Source organism: Vicia villosa, linkage group LG2 (assembly GCF_029867415.1).
Source record: "Vicia villosa cultivar HV-30 ecotype Madison, WI linkage group LG2, Vvil1.0, whole genome shotgun sequence".
In the NCBI taxonomy this organism is placed as follows: Eukaryota; Viridiplantae; Streptophyta; class Magnoliopsida; order Fabales; family Fabaceae; genus Vicia; species Vicia villosa.
In genome coordinates, this window is record NC_081181.1 from 197,400,552 (window position 1) to 197,420,653 (window position 20,102).

At 35.3% G+C, this 20,102-nt stretch overlaps 1 protein-coding gene across 1 annotated transcript; it reads right to left on the reverse strand.

Annotated features, from left to right (window-relative positions):
* Positions 1-2,289: 2,289 nt before the first annotated feature.
* LOC131653508 (uncharacterized) lies at positions 2,290-10,898 on the reverse strand. The gene is made up of 6 exons (XM_058923670.1): positions 9,088-10,898; positions 8,068-8,208; positions 6,201-7,947; positions 5,184-5,485; positions 4,139-4,995; positions 2,290-3,803 (listed from the first exon to the last, which is right to left on the reverse strand). Exons 1-6 carry the CDS (start codon positions 10,450-10,452, stop codon positions 2,684-2,686), a joined length of 5,532 nt encoding a protein of 1,843 aa, XP_058779653.1. The 5' UTR covers positions 10,453-10,898; the 3' UTR covers positions 2,290-2,683.
* Between the last annotated feature and the right edge of the window lie 9,204 nt (positions 10,899-20,102).

Genomic DNA, 20,102 nt, shown 5'->3' on the forward strand with positions numbered 1-20,102 from the left:
AAACACACCTTAAACACACCTGAATTCACATCAACACTCTCAAAATCCATTTTTCACTTCCAAAGTCCATTTTTTCGGATCTCTTGAAATTGTCAAGTTCTTGAGATTCTAATCATTCAAACACCATCTACATACCTCATAGAGACTTCTGTATGCATTATATTACAACTGTAACCACCAAATCATTCCACCCAAGTCTCACGTTTTGGGACTAGCAACTTGAGTTGGTTAGAGCAATTCAGGAAGTTTCAAGGCAAGGTGTTGATTGCATTACACTCCTGGAGGTTCAAGGGTGCTAAGGGGATCATTTTCCATCCACAGAAGTAGCTAAATCAAAGTGTCCATCTCTCCATAATAGGTACGATTTTCTGGACTTTGAACTTCATATTCTGAGTATCATTTTGATCATTCTTGATACATTCGTACTTGTTTCAATGTGAGGAATAAAAGCCCTAAGGTCTAGGGCATTGATTGATTGTGTATGCAATTTAATTTTAGTTTGAAATTTTAGGGTTCATACAAATTTTGTTTGATTATGAATTATTCTTTGAGTTTTAATTAAATTAAAGGCCATATTTAAATTCCTTGTGAAATTTTGCTTCAGAATGTATATTAACTTGTCGTGTTTGGTGTTTCGTGAAAAAGATGATGATGAGCTTCGCGCGTTTTATTTGAATTTAAAACATGTTTTGTAATATTATTATATGAATGTGTTTTAATGAACAGATGTAACAAGTTCAAATCATTAGGGTTTATGACATCCTAATGTGTTTAAATGAACTTGATTTTCTTGCGAATGTCTTGATTCCATGCTTTGATTGTCGGTGAAAATAATGTAAGTTCATATGATCTTAAGTGATCCTTTATCTTGATGCCTTGATGCCTTATGCTGGCGGAGGTGTTAATGATTGTTCATATGATCTTAAGTGATCATTTATCTTGATTTTCTTGATGCCATGCTTTGATTGTCGATGAAGATAATGTAAAATTCTTGTATGGGTGTAGTTTCAAGTAAATGTACTCTTTATGGTGTAGTAGGATAGTTCTTTTGAACTATGATGGTTAGTGTAGCCAATAGAAGTTGGTGTATTATTTTCAATCAAAGTAGAGATTGTTGGTGTTCCTTGAAAATATATATGTTAAAGAAGTTGCACATAGCTTAATTTTGTAAAGGAAAAGAACTATGTAGTGAAATCAAGTTATTCGTTACAAAATACATTAATCAAAAACACTTTAACCGTGTATTTAATTTTTATATTTTCTGTTATACACTTGTGTTAAATTATTGTGAAGGATAGTTTAATATTTATTTTTTAGAGTGTAGGTGTATTAAAGCTTCGAGGGTGGTGGAAGGTAATCTTTATCTTATAACAATTTTTATATGGTGTTTTTTCTAGTTTTGAATTTTTTACGTTAAACCTTTGTATTTTTATTGTATGTCTACTTTTTCTAATTGCATAAGACTTTTTAAGTGCAAGGAAGCCTCACTTAGAAAAATTTGAGTAAAATAATAAGAGTAATTTTAAAATTTGAATCAAATTTTAAAATTTTAAAATTGTTTTTTCTCTTAAATTTAAAATGGACTCAACGGAATTTATATTAAAACTTGAGATTCAGACTAAAACAACAATTTATATTAAAACTTGAACTAAAACAACAAGAACATTTTTTTGTTATATAAAATCAATAGATTTTAACGTAACAAAGTTTTTTAATATTAAAAAAAAACTTTATAATAGAAAATCTTTTTCATCAACTACTGGCCAAGTCTTCGTATAAATATCGTTTGATTAAAGAAGAGGTAGAATTATTCAAATATATGACTCAAATAAATTATTGAATTTCATAACTTTATTTTTTATTAACTTATGAATTATGACCTTTCTCAAAATTGTGTTCTATTTATGCCGTCAATCATCGCTTATTTGACAATTGCAGAAACAAAACAAAAATCCTAAATTATAAAATTATGAATGATATTAAACATTTGGCTACGAACTGAGTTGGAAAAAGTTAGGGATTTAAATTGTATCCTATCATACAAAATTTGATGTTTGTTCAATTAGGATCATGCGATTCAACACTTATGAAATTGGTTACACCGATGTTTGTTCAATCAAGATCATACGATTCAACACTTATGAAGTTGGTTACACCGATGTTTGTTCAATCAAGATCATACGATTCAACACTTATGAAGTTTGTTACATCCTCATGATCATACGATTCAACACTTGTGAAGTTGATTACATTGATGTTTGTTCATTCAAAATCAAACGATTTAACACTTATGAAGTTGGTTACATCGACGTTTGTTCGGTCACAATCAGACAATTCAACACTTATGAAGTTGGTTACAAGTTGGTTACATCGATGTTTGTTCGGTCACAATCAGACAATTCAACACTTATGAAGTTGGTTACATCGATGATTGTTCAATCAAACATCAACCTACCAACCCAACTACACCGAATTATAATCTCATAACTCAAATCTAAAAGCTACTTGACATGGGAAGATTTAAGACTTCTACTTTTTGCTGTTGAAGTTAAAACATTCAAAGAAGTTGCATGGGAATTCCCTGTGGTCAAAAAACTATAGCTTAATCTAATAAAATTTACTTACAACTGCCTCAAAGGCACCAAAATTTTGCTAAGCATTCAAAGCTATAAAACCATCTAACTTAATTTAAAGGGCAATTAGTTTTCACTACCAACTCTATTAGAGAACAAAGACACAATTTCTCAAATTTACAGTGAAGAGAGGTATCCTTTGCAGGGTCCATAGGAACTAGCACACCATCTCTGAAAACAAATTTCAAATCAAGCTTTACCGGTTCATTGGTTAACGCGTCTTCACTCCCGCTAGCATCTTGACTTGCCAAGTGAGAAACACATTCAGCCGGCACAACATCTTTGCCTCGATTTTCGATAGTACAGGTTGTCAGGTTTGAATATTCAACAAATGTTTTGCTATTGGATAAATCAGTGAAAGTTTTTTCTTCTGCCATGTAACACTTTCTAACCGCTGAAATAAGATCCACTGATAATGTAGAAACAGCATCGTGGACATCTTCTATTGTCCAATGGCTTCTATTTGATCCCCATTCGCGAACAAGTATTTTGCGCGTCAAATGATAGAGGCTTCTGAGACAATGAGGGCAACATTGGTAAAAGCAAACAACCCCGGATTCATCTGGACCACTGTCCTTACTTGAACGGGCGTTGATATCTAAAGTATTCTCATGTTTATCAGATTCAACATCACTTGATTTAGAATTGCCAATCTCAATATTCTCCTGCTCACAGGTGTGAAATCCATTTTCAGAAATGACTGTAGGGCGAGTGCATGTGGATTTATTCAAGTCTTTCGATATTCCAAGTTCTCCACCTGCAGCTTCGTGATTTTCAGCAGTTACCGATTCAGACACTCCAGATAACACCCCATTCTCCTGATTCAGGGATGGATGAAGAGATTGGTTTACAAGACAAGAGTCGATAATATTCGTATCTGGACAGCGATGGTTATGTGGAGATCCTTCAGAATGTATTCTTTGGCCTTCACAATCAGTATCACCTAAATTATCATTTATTTCGTTCAAGGAATGCTGCTCGGTTGTTACGGTAGGAACTCCCTTAGGACTTTTCTCCAGTGTCTCCAAATCATCACCACCAGCAGGAGAAACCAAATGGCAATCCTCACCTTCGGCTATGTGGCGGTCTTCACATTCAAGATGACTGTTTAAAGACCCGGCAGCTGCTGGTATGACCTTTGCTGCAAGCTCTGGGGAAGCCTGATCTAGACTGAAATGGAAGGAATAACTGTTAAAAGACCTAATCATACAGAAAGCAAAAAAAAAACAAACATGTATATAAAGTTTTATTTTGATTAACAGTTTAATTAGGCACTTATAGCATGATGCGCATTTACATTAAGTTATTTCTATAACAAAAGATAAAATACAGTTATACTGTTTTTATATAAGCTATAAGTCATTTCCAAAAGCTATCCTAGAGAACTAATAAATATCTCATAATTTGTCTCCATAAACTCTCTCAAACAATCTTACAAGTGTTTATGTCAAAAAATAACTAAAATAAGTCAATTCAAACAGACCAAAAGGTAAAAACAGAAATACCTTAACAATCCATAAGCCCAGTTGTTGACCATATCTTCCAAATAAGCCACTTGGGATAAAATACGCAGATATTGATGTCTGTTTCTCCCAGCTCGAATTTTCATGTTAATTGTCTCAGTTAAGATCTCAAGTACTTTCCTTATCTCAAGGGAAACTTCCCGAACTGATTTATAAACACCTTTGTATGCTGATAAACCAACAGCAACCAAGCCTCTAACTAAACCGGCACTTTCTTTGCTTTTAGTGCCACCAGAGCTACTAGAAATTACCACCTTGTCTTGTGAATTGGTAGGACGGATTATACACGAATTAAAAGGCCAGCCCTTCCAAGGCCCACTCACATCAGAACAAGGACCTTCTTTGAGTTTTGAAGTGACCCAGCAAAGTTCAGCAAAATGAGGGTATAGAAGAATTTGATAGCCAAATGTGGATATTGCCATTAAAAGATTCGACTTTCCTTTTAGCGACCTACTGTTGTTGGGTTGGGGAACTTTGGCCAAGGATTCAGGAAATTGGCCTTCACCCTTCTTCTCATGGCCTGGTTCGTTTTCTTTTCTCTGAGTGACATTATCTTTACAAACTTCAATTGATTCAAAGGCTCTGTCAAGCTTCTGGACACCCATGTGAGAATGAGATCTCTGATGAATCAATTGAATCCGCTGCTCAGTTACATTTCTTAAAAGCTCTATAGCAGATAGATTGATTGCCAAGTCGTGATCGAAATTCTCGTCAATCTGCAGAGAGAACTGAGGAACTGTTTGCACAGTAGGAGCTGATTGTCTGTCCTTTGATTGATAGCTTTTGAAGAATCCTCTTATCTTGTGTGGAAGTTCAGGATATGGAATTTCTGAAGTAGCCTGTTACAAATGAAAAATATATATAAGGATCTTGTTAGAATTAGTATTAATGTATACTCTCTGAGAAATAAGAAATAGCAGAGCTTATGAAAATATAAAACATTTAATTGAAAATAAAGGCGCAAAAATTCAAGGAACCAATTGTCAAAAACTTTTTACTTATTACAAGCAAGATAAAGTATTCGTACCAGAATCATCAAGGATGTGGATAGACCAATGGACTCCACCTGCTCAATAAATGTCATCCAGGCATATGAAGCCTTTTTGTTGGATTGAGATTCGATCATATCTGCCGGGTGTTTCCCAGTATTGATCCCATTTTCCTTCTCAACAATTTGGCTGGGTGGGAAACAGGACTTGTCTATTGCAGATGATAGTTGATTTATTGAGCAGGAATCCGTCTTTTCAGCAGTTTTGAAATCCTCCTCCACAGCCCACAAATCAATTCTTGGCATGAATATTACACAAGATTTCATGCTAGCACATTTCACTGCCACATAGAAACTAATCAGTATTGGATCTAGAAATTACTACAATTATAAAGCATTTGAGCCTCCATGTTTTTGCATAGAGCAACAAAGTTGATTAACTCTCACACTTGACATCTTTTAAGGGCTGGAGATAAAAAGCACTTTTTGTAAGCATTAGCCAAAAGTCATAGCCTCAACAAACAGTAAGCAAATGTCGGATAGCTTATTATATCCCTGAGTTTTTGTTAATTAGCATACTTAGGTTCTGTTTGGTCTCACTTATTTTTGCATTAAAAGCTACTTCAGAATTAAAGATGAAATTAAGAACTTAAGAAATAAAGTTAAAGTTTTTTGATAACTATTGTTATTTGTTAGCTAAAAAGATTTTTTTATAGAATGATAGAATTTGAGTTAAATGACAAAACAACAGCAACAACAAGAATCAAGCCTTATTCCACTAAGTGGGGTCAATTACATTGATCAAATGACGCCGTTCGATAAATTTGAGTTAAATGATGAAAGATAGATAAAATTGTTAAATGTCCTATTTGATTTGAAAAACTTTATTTAACTACTTGAAAATCTTTTGAAAAATACTGTTTGGCCCAGCTTTGAAGTGAAAATAAGCAAACAGTAGGTCAGGCTAAACGGAGTCGTAGTCAACAATAAACTCCAAAAGGATAGTATGTTAATAACCAACATTGCATAGGTAAAAGCTAGGAAAAAGAAACATACTTAATATTTGTGCAATCCCTTGCACAATATCTCCATGTCCTTCTTGTGAAATAGTTGCCATATCAATCTTTTGTACTTCAATATTTCCAATAAAGCAGTAAAGAAGGCATGAAGCAAGATGTCTCTGGCCAGATCGGGGATTACCATAAATCAATATTCTAAAACCTGATTTGTTGGTCATTCCCATGTCTGGTAATCTACCATTACACAGGTTAACATGGTTTTTCATGGAGGGTTTGTCATCAGCATGATCCACAATATCGCAAGAACCGGAAAAACCATGGTTGGCAGATAAAATGCCGGAAAAACTAAGGCACTTACTTATCTCATAAGCAACATTAGTTTCTTGAAGAAAATCATCAAGGTGCAACCACCAATGATCAATGGGCATTTTCTTTTTGTCTAGAGCAGAAATTATTACATCCTTAATCAATGTCATGGCTTTGGATATAGGAAGTGGCAACCACAGACGTTTATCGAGATAAAGAGATACAAGAATAGTGCATAATGGACGCAATAAACAAGGAATAAGTTGGACAGGAAGAGGGGAGCATACTACATCATTTGCAGCATTTCCAGCTTCTCTTTGGGAACACGGTAATGGCGAAGAAGAAAAAGCCTCTACCCAATCCCTCTCCTCCACAGTAAATGATGGGAGAGGAGTGTTCTTACAACCAGAAGAATTTCTTTTTTCAGCTACAGATAGAACCTTTTGCAAAGGGAAATTTCTCTTCAGCGCATTCATAGCCGCTTGGGTACAAAGAGCCTGAAGATCAGCACCTGCAAAGCCAGAAGTTTTCTTTGCAATCCAGCCAAGCAAGGATCCACTAATTGGTTTTGGCCACTTCTGTGTGTGAAGAGAAAGAATGGAAGCTCTGTCTTCAGTTGATGGCAACGGAAAGTAAATTTCCCGATCAAATCTTCCAGGGCGCCTAAGTGCTGGATCAACAGCGTCAGGACGGTTTGTTGCACCTATGACCACAACTGAGCCCCTAGATTTTAAACCATCCATAAGGGCAAGCAATGTTGATACGACAGAACTATGCGTCTGGTCTTGCTGTGGAGTTCGGCAGGGTGCCAGTCCATCAATCTCATCAAAGAATATAATAGAAGGTTGACATTTTTCAGCAACTTGAAATAACAGTCTTAGTTGACGCTCAGCATCACCAACATATTTCCCCAAGCAATCTGCACCTTTACGGGCAAAATAGGCAATCCGTCTATCTCCACGAGCACATGCACCTATCAATGACCGGACCACTAAAGTTTTCCCTGTTCCAGGATACCCATGCAAAAGAACGCCTCTTGGAGGTGTAAGCCCTAAATTATCAAAGAAATCAGGATATAGCAGAGGAATAATAACAACTTCTTTCATACAACGGATGACATCTTTAAGCCCAGCAACAGATTCCCATCCCTGAAATGAGTTTTCACTGCCAGCAGAGTCTGAACCACCAATATACATTGGGGCTATTCTCAATAGATCACGTTGAAGCCTCTTGTTCTCGCGTTTCAAAAATTCTTCATCCTCCCCACAATTTTCCAACCATCTCTCTTCTGCATCAATATCCTTTCTTGAAGCATCATTTGAACGCTTCCTCGTCTCCCACATCATTTTCCTAGCCCTCAACTTCTTTATCCGGACTAAATATTTATTACCACAAGGTTGGAAAAGATGCAGATGATCTGTGCAAGCTATAAGAAACTTCCGATGATCAAAGATGCAACCATTTGCTCTTGCACAAGCCTGCAAAAGATAGATAGAGTGTTAGATTTGGTTGAGATTGGTAAAAAAAAAAAAAAACATGTTTTCTTTGTTTGTAGAATATTTTGAATTGCATTTCAAAAGAAAGAATATGGAGCCAACCAAATGATAAGTTTTAGGACAACGGTCAACACGACAACCAATGGTTGCCCCTCGCCTCCCACAACGTGTGCACTTCAGTGCTCTTCCTCGACAAAGTGCAGCCCTCACATTTTTTAAGCATCCCAAGCCAGCAAAATAAACCTGCAAGAGTTTGTCAAAATGAATATTTACTTGGAAAGGTGACTAAGCTTCAAATAGGAAGATTATTAGCATGTGACAAAGTTTTGATAAAGAATGAGAAGAACATTCCACTTCACAAGTTGACAATACCTTCTGATCTCTATGGACAAATATTCATTATATAACATCCATATTGTATTAAAAAAAATATTAAATAATTGAAATGACACAAATGATTAAGTAAAAGGAAGAAAATCTAGTGTTTTATCTACATATGTTGGGATTTAGAATAAAGAGGAGTTGTTAGGATTGGAGTTAAGAAGCTAATAGAAATTAGTTAGCAAGTTGATAAGTTTGTTAGGTGGTTGTTAAGATTGTTATGTTGGTTTTTCTTAGAAAGTCTTTAAATAGCCCTCAAGGGTTGAGGGGGAGATAGTTTTTGAAGATAAGGTTATAATATTCATTGTATACTGTTTGTATCTTCTCTTCCAATCTCGCTAGATCAATAAGAAATTCATCATTTGTTTGCAAGCTTTATTCATTTGAATCTGTTTTTATACCATTATTTTAGGAATTATTTCTTGCTCAAAGAAACTATCCTAACAGCATCCTAGACCGAGTTCTATAAAAGTAAACAGTTGACTTATATTTAAGCCATAACTAGGAAGCTCGAGATGTATGTGCCACAGCACACAAGCTACCTTTTTAACAATTACCATTAGCAATACTCTTACTAGGACACGAGAATTGGCGTATTCAGCACAATCATTTTCTCAAGTCCTAGACTAACGTTCAACCACAGATATGCAGAATCGAATGCTAAAAATCATGATTCAAGAAAATGTGTTTGATTTACCAATGCAAACCAAGATTGAAGAAACTATTAGATTAAAATCACACCTCTGGACTCCATACAGCACAATTCTGATGCACCCATATTCCAGCTATACCATAACGATCATTAATAGGGCCCAAAAGACGCCCAAGCCAACCAGGTTCGTCATCAAAACCATCCCAGGTATCATAAGTAGGCTGCTCTGAAGCTGATGAGCCGCTATAAGCTTCATTCTCACTTTCACCTTTATCCTGAGTTAACCTTTTTGGAGGCTTACCATCGCTTCCTCTTCCACACAAACCACACCGTCTGCCCTCTTTGATACATCGGTACCCAGACTTGTCTTTCGATGCTTGTTTCAACTCATCCTTCCTCCCAATATTCTCATCTTTCGAGATATTTTCTTCGATGTGAACCTCCTTATCAACAGAACCTTCATTATCTACCTGTTTAGTTGAAACTCCAGCAATTTCAACCTCGTCACTTGCATCTTTTTCTTCCTTCTCACTCTCTACTTGATCACCCTGTTCATCAACAGTTTCTACATGTTCCACTAGAGACGGTTCAACATTGCCACTACATTCCTCTGCTTGCAAATTGTCAGTTTCAATTCTCTCCTCATTCCCCATCTCAGAAGCAGCATTCTCATCTCTCAAATCTTTTGGATTTTCATCAGCCAATTCAGTCTCCGGAACCGAAGCACTCCCCTCCCCTTGGTTCAATACAACTACAAGTTCCACTGCTTGACACTCATTTTCCTCAAGCCCTTTTACATACTTTGTCGCTTCAAATTTCCCCATTCTCTTCGACCTAGACCTTTTTCGTGTATAACCTTTCAACTCCACTTTCTTATCAACCTCCAATTCCTCCTTCCCATCGCCCTCCACAACCTCCAATTCCACTTTCCTATCACCCTCCACAACCTCCAATTCCTCATTCTTATCAACCTCTACAACCTCCAATTCCTCCTTCCTATCACCCTCCAATTCCTCATTCTTATCAACCTCTATAACCTCCAACTCCTCATCAAACAGCTTCCTTTTCCTACGTGGCAATTCTCTCTCCTCCACTTCAAAACTCACATTCTTACCCCTTGACCTCGACCTCAAACTCCATCTTAAACCAACAGAACCCCCATTTTCTCTCCCTAAATTCTTATCACCTTCCACACTCTTCACCATTACATCTTTCCCTAACCTCTGCCGTTTCTTCTTAGGCGAAGGAGAGGCATCCAGTACAACCGGAACACGCCTAACCCTCGAGCTTCTCCGAACTCCTGAACCCTCCTCATTCAAATTATCACCCTCATTCAACTCACCATGGTTTCGATTATACTCTTCCTCGCATATTGCATCCAACTTCTTATGTTTCTTCCTAACCCTCGAACCCGAATCAACACCCCTACTCGATGAAGAAGCTAATGATCGCATGACAACAATGCAAAACAAAATATAAATAAAACTCCACCAAGAAGTCAGATAAACAAAACTGAAAAAAATGGAAAAATAAAAACTTTTTCCGCTCTGTAGAAAACTAGCAAATGGGTATTCGATGATTGTTTTCTACAACCAATTGGGTGTTCGGAATCACTCTAATTGAGAAGAAAACAACACAGCGCCATCAGTTGAAGGTCAGTTTGATGGTAAAAGGTGGAAATTTTCAGGGGCAATGAAACCCTAGAAATCGAATGAGAAAATAATATTTTGGTGATTTAGGGTTGGATTGAATGGAAGTTATGAGTTTTTATTTTGTTGGGTGAATATTGGGTTTCTGGGTTTTGCGGTTCTATGAAGCTTTTTTGAGTTTTCTACGGTGAAGTTTTTTTTTTTCTTTCTTATGTTCAGTGTTGTGGGTTACACAGAAACCAAAATTGAAGAGGGTTTTTGGGTGTAGGTATATATACTCGCTCATGAACAAGCGCGAGTAGGTAGCGTGGCTTCACGCGATGGTTTTGGACATTTTATATTTTTTCTTGTTCCCTCCTAAAGAGTAGTAGGACTGTAGGAGACATTGGAGGTAAGGATGGCAACAGGTCGGTCGGGTGCGGGTTTCGTATTATTTAAATTCTCATTTGAAATTGATATCAAACTCAAACTCAAATAGGTGGTAAAATAACACTCATGTCCATATTTATTGGGTTCGAATTTTTTTACTCAAACTCAAACCCGCAGTAAAATACATAAAATATATTTTTTCTATAATTTTTCTACAAATTTTCAATATCTATATATAATATTGTAAACGACAAATTTTCAATCACAAAATTTATTTAATTTTTAAAAAAATAATTATACTATCATTTAAACGATAAATTTAGCATTTAATTTTCTTCGTTCTAAATTATTTTTAACTTGTTTAAAACTCTCAACAGAAATTATTTTTTGTAAAAAGAAAAATTGTTTGAAGTATGTCAAATAAAATTTAAAGGTTTAAAAAAAATAATATATTGCATATAAAAATAATATGATTGTAAAAAATGAAGAAAAAAAATATTATATAAACTAAGGCCTGAAATAGAAAATCATTGAATTGCAATTTGGTACGGAGAGAAATACAGAAGATACACGCGCTAGGAAAAGAAATTGTGATGAGTATCTTAATTGGTTATTTTTTGGCAAAAAAGTGTAATTTCTTTTTCATGAAATACATTGTTGCCGCCAAAAATGTGTGAGTTTGCCTCCAAATATAATAAATCAGCAATTGGGAATGTTATTGGGGTGTATGAATGTTTAGGTTTAGAAGGAATAACGGCTTCTTCAAAATTCAAACATGAATGAATGATGATATTGATACATTTTTTTCACTATATTGGTGACATATGATAATCACTTTAAAATTAATTAAAAGATAAATAATTATTTTAATTTATAATTGAAAGTAGGATTAATTCAAGTATTTGTTAACACCAAGTTCACAATTTTCAACATGATATAAACTTGTTTCTATAGGGTTCAAACAAAGACCCAACGTTATTATATATGAAATCCACTTTAAGAAACATTTATATTAGTATTTTATAATGATGTATAATAGATCTCTATAAACCATAAAAATATTCTATATAAGGGATCGAAAACATCAAGTTAATGATACACATAAATTTTATAATCTTTATACCTTTCTCATTCGACATTAATTAACATAGGTTTCAGAGTGTTTGCAGGTATCATCTCTAACTCACTAAGAATGATAGATCATTGAGGACTCGTAATTCAAAAGCTCTCTAAACCTACCCAAATCTACTATCAAATAAGCATTTATTGGTCGAAAGGAACATATGAGTCTCATGTGGAAACAAAAGATAACGTTCAACCATTACTCAAACGTCTAAATGGAAAATCAGAGAAACAAAACGACTCGTAACTCCAACCGACGAAGACTTATGGCCAGAAAAATCGTGAGAAGAAACTCCAACCGGAAATATCGGCTCACAACTTCCTCATCATACCCACAAAATCATATCAAACCTTCTTTGAGGTTGAGAAGTTTGTTATCCCCCACTAAATGATGAACATCTCGTACCAATAGAAATAAACAAATATTCACTCCAAGAAAGGGGCGACATAGCACCTCATAGCCTCACTATAGGGATCATACAACAAACAATGAAACAAAACATCTTGTTGAGAAACTTGATTGAAACATTCAATATATAGATCACAACCTTGGAGTTTCAAAACAAATAACTTTAAGAAGCCAATATTTCAAACTACAACCATTCCCCACCTCATATTCTCCATAAGAATATAGTCACAAATCACAGTGACTATTCCTTCAAGAACTTGAGGCCTTAAGGCCAGAGAAGACGCATAACACATTCCTCGTCGCCTATAAGGCATTCTCTGCCAAAATCAGAGCGAGAAAGAGATCGACCAAGGCATTGCATCTTCGTCATGGGAAAACTTCTCCTTCATCATACTTTGATGGTTTCGAATGGGATAAAGATGTATCCTTCTGAAATTCCTTTATTGGAAGAACCAATGAATACCTTATCAAGAAGGAACTCCATAAACCATTAGGAACGAGGACCTATGACGAAACAAATGATATCGACAGACACATGGAAGTGGTCGACATTCTCTTGAAATTTAGGGGAGCATGAGGCCCACGAAAATGCAAGATGTTTGTTATCATTTTAAAATCAGGGGCTATGTCTTAGTTTAGAGGACTAAGAAACAAGTCAATTGGTTTCTAAGGAGAACTTTGTTGATGCTTTTCTGCGTATTTCACTGCATCTCAAAGACAGACAAAGTCAGTGGAAAGCATGGGGTCCATTAGACGAGGGAGAGACAAATCAATGTGATCCTACATTGAGATGTTCAGCGGAAAATCAATACTGATCAAGAGAGTTGTCGATGATATAAAAAATATTAGTTAAGTCTCAAACTTCAACCACAGTCCAAATTCGCCAAAATTAATGGAATCATAGCCCATAAACCTTCAACAAACTACTTGCAAGGGTTGATAAGTATATAAAATATGAATAAAAGTTTGCTACAAGTAATAAAAATTATGGAGGAAGGTTCAAGAAAGTAGAGACAAGCATAATGGGAGATTCAGAAACCAAACAAGGAAGCAAGAAGAATGGAAAAGCTAAGAATGATCCTAGACCTAATTTATATGGCCAGGTAGCGTTCTCGTCTAGATATAGAGATTAACTCATTTGAACGGATAAAAAAACATATCTTGCAAGAATGCACCAATGCATAGTTTATTGAAGAGTAATTTGAAACACCAAAATCTATCTAGGAACATCCCTGAGTGGACAGATCTCGATATCGTTTGTTTCCACATATGCAATTGTCACAACAAGAATGTGTAAAATTAAATGATGTTATTGAATGCTTAAATGGGAAGGGAGTGTTATCATGATTTTATCACCAAGACAATATCAAATACAAGAAAAGTATGTTATAAGAAGAAAGCCATTAAAGCATTTTTCTCTTTCGGCCCTTCGAACATGTTTTGGAAATAATGCCTCTTCATAATCTCGTTGTCACGCTAATGGGAAAAAATTGTCATTTTTTAAGCCAAGAGTTGTGCTTTCATTATCTTTTTCTTTTCATTACTTATGGGCGTCAAAACCTTAAACTAATTCTTCTATTCAACAAATAACTAAATTTGATCTTGAAGATAGATTTTGACCGATCAATGATTCTCAACAACCTTTTAAAAATATTTGCAAAAGTGGTGGGGATCCTCCTCATGTTATTTATTTTCTTCATCAAACTTAGAATGGACTCGAAGGATCATATAAATATCTTTTGAGCTTTAGATATCACCCGTTCCAACTCAATGATGAGTTGGTCTCCCTCAATGTTATGGTACCATCAAGAGCAATGGAATGGAACATCTGAAATTGCTTCGTCGATAACAGTGTAATTTCATTTGTGTATTTTGTTGTTTTGTCGTATTTTTCGATATTTTCAAATTATCGTTTGTTGTAATTTTGAATAGAGCAATTTATCATAATTTCAATTTTGTAGTTTATTATAGTATTATACCTTGATGTATCCCTTATGTAACACTCCATTTTCTACCCGGTAATTATAATAAAATTAGAGTGTGGAAAATTTTAAACATCAAACATGAGGCATTATATTTTCAACTTAAAACTACAAACAACCTGTATTCCATTTATCTTTGATACATAGCATTCGGCATCTACAACTTTAAAATTATAATTCATACACAACTTTATTCAGCTAGATCAAACTTCAGCTTATAATTATTCATCAACTTTTATTCAACTAAAAACAACATAAAACAACAATAATTAATTCTTATTATTCAACTTGAATTTCAACAGCTATAGTAATAACACAACAACAAAACAACAAATACAATTGTGATCCCATCCCGAGTGCTACGTATCAGAGCAACACACCAACTCGACTAACAACAACTAAAGACTTCATTAAATCACTTCGAACTTCCACCGCTATCTTGAGTACGTGTCTATTTCCCATGGTAGGGGAAACATCAGCAGAAGGGGTGAGATATCGAAAAATATAAACAAAAGTATGATAATTATTATATTAGATAGGAATCACATAATCATCACTACTTTCAAACAACAGTTATAATAATATTATAGCAACAACTAGTAACAACAGTTATAACAACCATCAGCAACAACAATCATCACAATAATTATATTAACTATTTCACAACTCAAACCAACACAACTTATATCAACAACAACTCATAACAACGGCAACTTCACAATGACTCGAAATGTGACACAAACTATGCACATGCATGTGGTACCATTTGGAGCAGAACTCCCAACTTAAACATATGTCAGGTTATCGAGGCATTTCAACAACTTGAACAGGGTGCCATTAAGGCCAACTTAAACAATGTCAATCAAGACCAACTTAAACAATGCAATGTATGCGACATTATGAATGACATACAATCAACAATATCAACAATGACAACCAGACCAACAACAACGAAAACAACAACTTAAACATGCATCAATTGCATCAACTTAAATCAACGCTGGTCATTCGACCTACAACTCAAACCTGTCCATAAATCAGAATAATTCAACTTATCAACAACAACTTATAATCAACGGCAGTTCAACAACAACAACAACAACATATTTGGCAATAACAGAATCAGTAACAAGTATTCAAAACAACATGTTCAATAGCAACTCATCAACAACACATTCCTATAAACTGAAATAATTATACTGCACCTGCATATCAACTCATTCGACATAATTATAAAGAAACAAATCAACCAAAAATACCTCTCAGTATGCGTGATTTACTCCGACAATTCCAACTAATTCCAGACAACTAATTTTACCGCTTAAATTTACTAATGTGACTAACCGATACTGTTTTCATTAACCGCCGTTACTACTACTTAATTATACTGTTACTGATTAATTACTCCTACTACCAACTACACTACTACTAAAAATCTATGCTGTCAAATGAGGGACTTACTACTTTCCTGCAACTTAATACTAGTGTTCTATCTCACTAAAAATAACACTGCTTAGCAAAATATACTACTCAGCAAATATATTATTTTTGCTAAATTATAGGCATGCTACTGAGACTTCCATCAAATATTCACTAAGTTATTTTTCTATTACCAATACAATATTTTTGCCTATTAATCATCTGCATAATTATATTTAGAATACTTATATTACTTTAACCATTATATATACTAAGTAGAGCTAACAAGGACTACCCAGAGTCATACCTACTGTACACACACTACACACACGTGAGGAGAAAGAATAAAACAACAAAGTGGCCCCCACCTTAAGTATGAGGTGCACGCCTCATTCTTCCACAAGGGCATGACGCCCGTCACAGTCAAGGAGACGCCCGTCTACAATTTCTAAGGGCCCATGAAGGCGCCCTCCCCCATCTTCAAGGGCCATGTGACGTCTGTCTCAGTTACAAGGGGGTCCCACCACCATTTGGAGGCCCTCGTCTCCAGATTGTTTCTTCCTTCCAATTTCTTCCTAATTCCTTCCGACTACAGACTCTTGCTGGCTATAATTATACAAAAGCCATACCACGATTTCAATTCCATCAATTTATCAGATCACAACATTGGGTCAATTACCAGCAAAAAATATACTACTCAACAATACCAATAACAACAGTTCAACACAAATTCACCGATTTACAAAACCGAATAATTAACGATTTAACGATCGCACTGTTAAACAAAATCATGGTAGAAATTATACAACCCCGATCCCATATAACAATCATAATATTCCCGGTTATAAGATCCGAACCCCACCCTTACCTTGGATTTGAGATCGCCTCTAAAATCCGATTGAGTGCAAGCCTTTGCCTTTTCCCCGAATCCACGATCAATCCCTCCGCTGCCAAAGCCTCGTTCCTCTTTGTCGGCAACTTCGTTTCACGATCTATTCTCCCAAAAGCCAAACCTTATTTCCATAGAAACCTAATTCCATATATTCTCCTTTTAATCCAATAAATCAAATAATAATAATATAGTTACTATTATTTCTTAATGGGCCTACTAATCGTACACCACCATATTTCTATATATACCACACCACAACTGAACCAAATTAAATAATAATATTATGACTAATATTATTTTTCAACAAAAATCAACTTTATTAATTCTTCGACTAACCGACTAAATAATCCAATTCCTCATCTTATGATATCACTAATAAATCCAACTTCGATCGAATTTCCATATTAAATCCTTGAATAATTTATTTAAATAATTAAATAAATTTCCGGGTGTTACACCTTACACTCACTTAGGTCTCATAAGGACTCCTTCCACAGTCAACTTCATGAGTGTTGATTTTAGCATGACACTCAAAGACGAGCTCGTATCCACAAGAACTCTTAAGAGGATGGTGTCGAGACACCTCATAGATATGTGCAAAATCTTATTATGGGCTTGCCCTTTCACTAGTAGTTCTTCGTCACTGAACCCCAAGCATCTACTGGTAGTGATATTAGTTATCAACTCATCAAATTAATCTACAGTGATATCCTAAGTCACACGGGTTGTGCTCAAAATTTTCACCAATGCTTCTTTATGAGTTTCAAACCTCAAAAGCATGGATAAGATGGATATCTTGGACGAAATGTGATTCAATTGATCCACTACCTGATAGTCACTCTTCTTGTTGATCTTAAGAAATTCTTCAACCTCATCTTGGGACACGGTCCCTTTCGATGGTCCATGTTCCTTGTCTGAGTCTAAAATTTCTCTCCCTTTTGAGGACCTCACCGGTGTCTCGTCATTCTTTTTTTGCAATTGCTCGAGAGTGAATACTCAACCACTGCGAGTCATTCCTCTAGTACCAGTTAAATTGGTGACACTAGGCTGTGTTATTACCAATGGTTTTCTTTCCCTGTCTCTGTTTCAAATTTTCACATAAGTTGTAGCATTGTAGTTCAAGGGAATTGTTTTCGTGCTCTCGAAAGGGAATGGAGTTGGAACACAGAAGACTAAGGGAGATATTTGTTTTACTGGCAATTAAGCATACTTTCTTGGATATGGGATCTCAAGAGGACTTTGATCCCTCTTGGTTTTATCATCAAAGGGTCCAAGAGTGGCAATGCTTTCATCGTCTTTCACATTGCATATCTAAACAACCCTTGATCCACCAGCTTTTGAAGGCATATCTTTAATTCTTCACAATTGCCTAGATCATCAAGACATATTTCACAACTGGCGTGGACCTCTGGGATCATACCACGCTTTAACAACTTTTTGCGAATCAGAAACAATGAAGTTTTCACACTTCTTACTTTTTTGATCACATCACACTTTACGGATTCCTCAACAGCCTTCACAGACAAGCCAACATGAACGGGCATTGGATTGTTCTTTACATTCAGACCCTCTTTTTTAAAGGATAATAATTTGATGTTCAGCTCTTGAACTATAAATTTTAAGGCCTTGTAGTTTTTAGTGGAATATTTGGATGTTCCCGCATGAAATTCACATCTGGAATTTGCATCACAAGTAGGTGGGTATGGCGGTATCATATATGGGTGGACAAAAAAATCCATTGCCGCCCGAAACCAGTAGTAACCGAGAGAAAATAAAAGAGTGGGTCAGTTCGGAATGGTTTACGGGTTCACGTATTACATTTTTTCAGTTACAAATGGATTGAAACGGACGAAATCGGATTGACAGTTTTAATCCAGCGAAATCCAACACCGACCGTTCAATAGTAAAAAAATTATTTAATAATACTTCTAGTCTAATGCACTCGGACAATAGGCTGCTCTTTGCATAGAATAGGGCTGCTATTTGCAGAATACAGCTCATGATAGTTCTCATTCACAAGTCCAATATTTCATTTCTTTAAGTTACAATAATTACTCTTATACATTAAAATATACATTATATTTAGGCAAAATACTCTTTTTGGTCCCGTATGTTAACCTCGGGGTTCATTTTGGTCCCTTAACTTCAAAAAGTTTCATTTTGGTCCCTTAACTCTTCAAAAGGTGTCATGTTAGTCCTTTTTGGCATATTAGCGACAGATTTTGAAGAGTTAAATCCGTCGCTAATATGCCAAAAAGGACTAAAATGACACCTTTTGAAGAGTTAAGGGATCAATTTGAAACTTTTTAAAGTTAAGGGACCAAAATAAACCTCGAGCTTAACTTACGGGATTAAAAAGAGTATTTTGCCTTATATTTATTGATTACTATCAAATCTTACTTAATCAAAAAGTAATTTGTTTATTAGACTCACTTGTATAAAATCTTAATCATCTTTCATCTCTCTTCTTTCTTTGCTTCCTTCATCCTCGTTTTTTTTCTCCCAGTCGCATACACTAACACATGATTTTCCACCACCAATCATGTTCAATTAAATGCAAAAAATAGCCACAATTAAATGCCTATAACTAGATCAGGACCCATTACTATTGCATCTTAGTTTATCTTAGTTTATCTTTTCCATATATTTGCTTCAACAAAGGGAAAAAAATACAACAATCACTGCTAGATTGTTATCTTTTTTAAGAAGATGGAAATGGAGAAGAAATACATGGTGGAAAAATTGCAAAATAAGTGGTTGATTTTGCTGAAAATTTGTGTGTTTTTTTATCTATTTCTCTTATACTTTCAAAACTACTACAACCCATCAGAATAACCGAAAACCCGTTTAAGCCGAAACCGCCTTAATCGAGGTACCAGATGGACGAAATTGGATGTGATATTCTGGTCCGTTGGTTTGATTGGATTGAGTTTTTTATCCGAAACCAACCGTAACCGACTGTTGTCCACCCTTAGTATCATAGGCTCGAGGGTAGAGCTGTCAAAATGGACTAGCCCATATGAACCGGCCCACCAGGCCCGAAAAATCATTAGGATTAAGCCTTAAAAGTAGAGTCTGTATTTTTCAGGACTTTTTTAGTTCAGCCAGGAAAAACCCGATACCCATTAGGGCTAGCACACATATGGGTCGTGGGTAGTTCATTAGGCCCGCATAGTTATAAATTTTAAAAAATATATATTAATATTTATACTGTTTTATTTCAAAATAGCACATTGAATTTTCTCACCTCGCTAAATTTTAT

Coding starts and splice junctions, on each gene's coding strand:
- LOC131653508 (XM_058923670.1), bottom strand. CDS start 10,452: ATGCGATCATTAGCTTCTTCATCGAGTAGGGGTGTTGATTCGGGTTCG. Junction 5,486..6,200: donor AGGGATTGCACAAATATTAA/GTATGTTTCTTT, acceptor TCTATGTGGCAG/TGAAATGTGCTAGCATGAAA. Junction 4,996..5,183: donor CCACATCCTTGATGATTCTG/GTACGAATACTT, acceptor CATTTGTAACAG/GCTACTTCAGAAATTCCATA.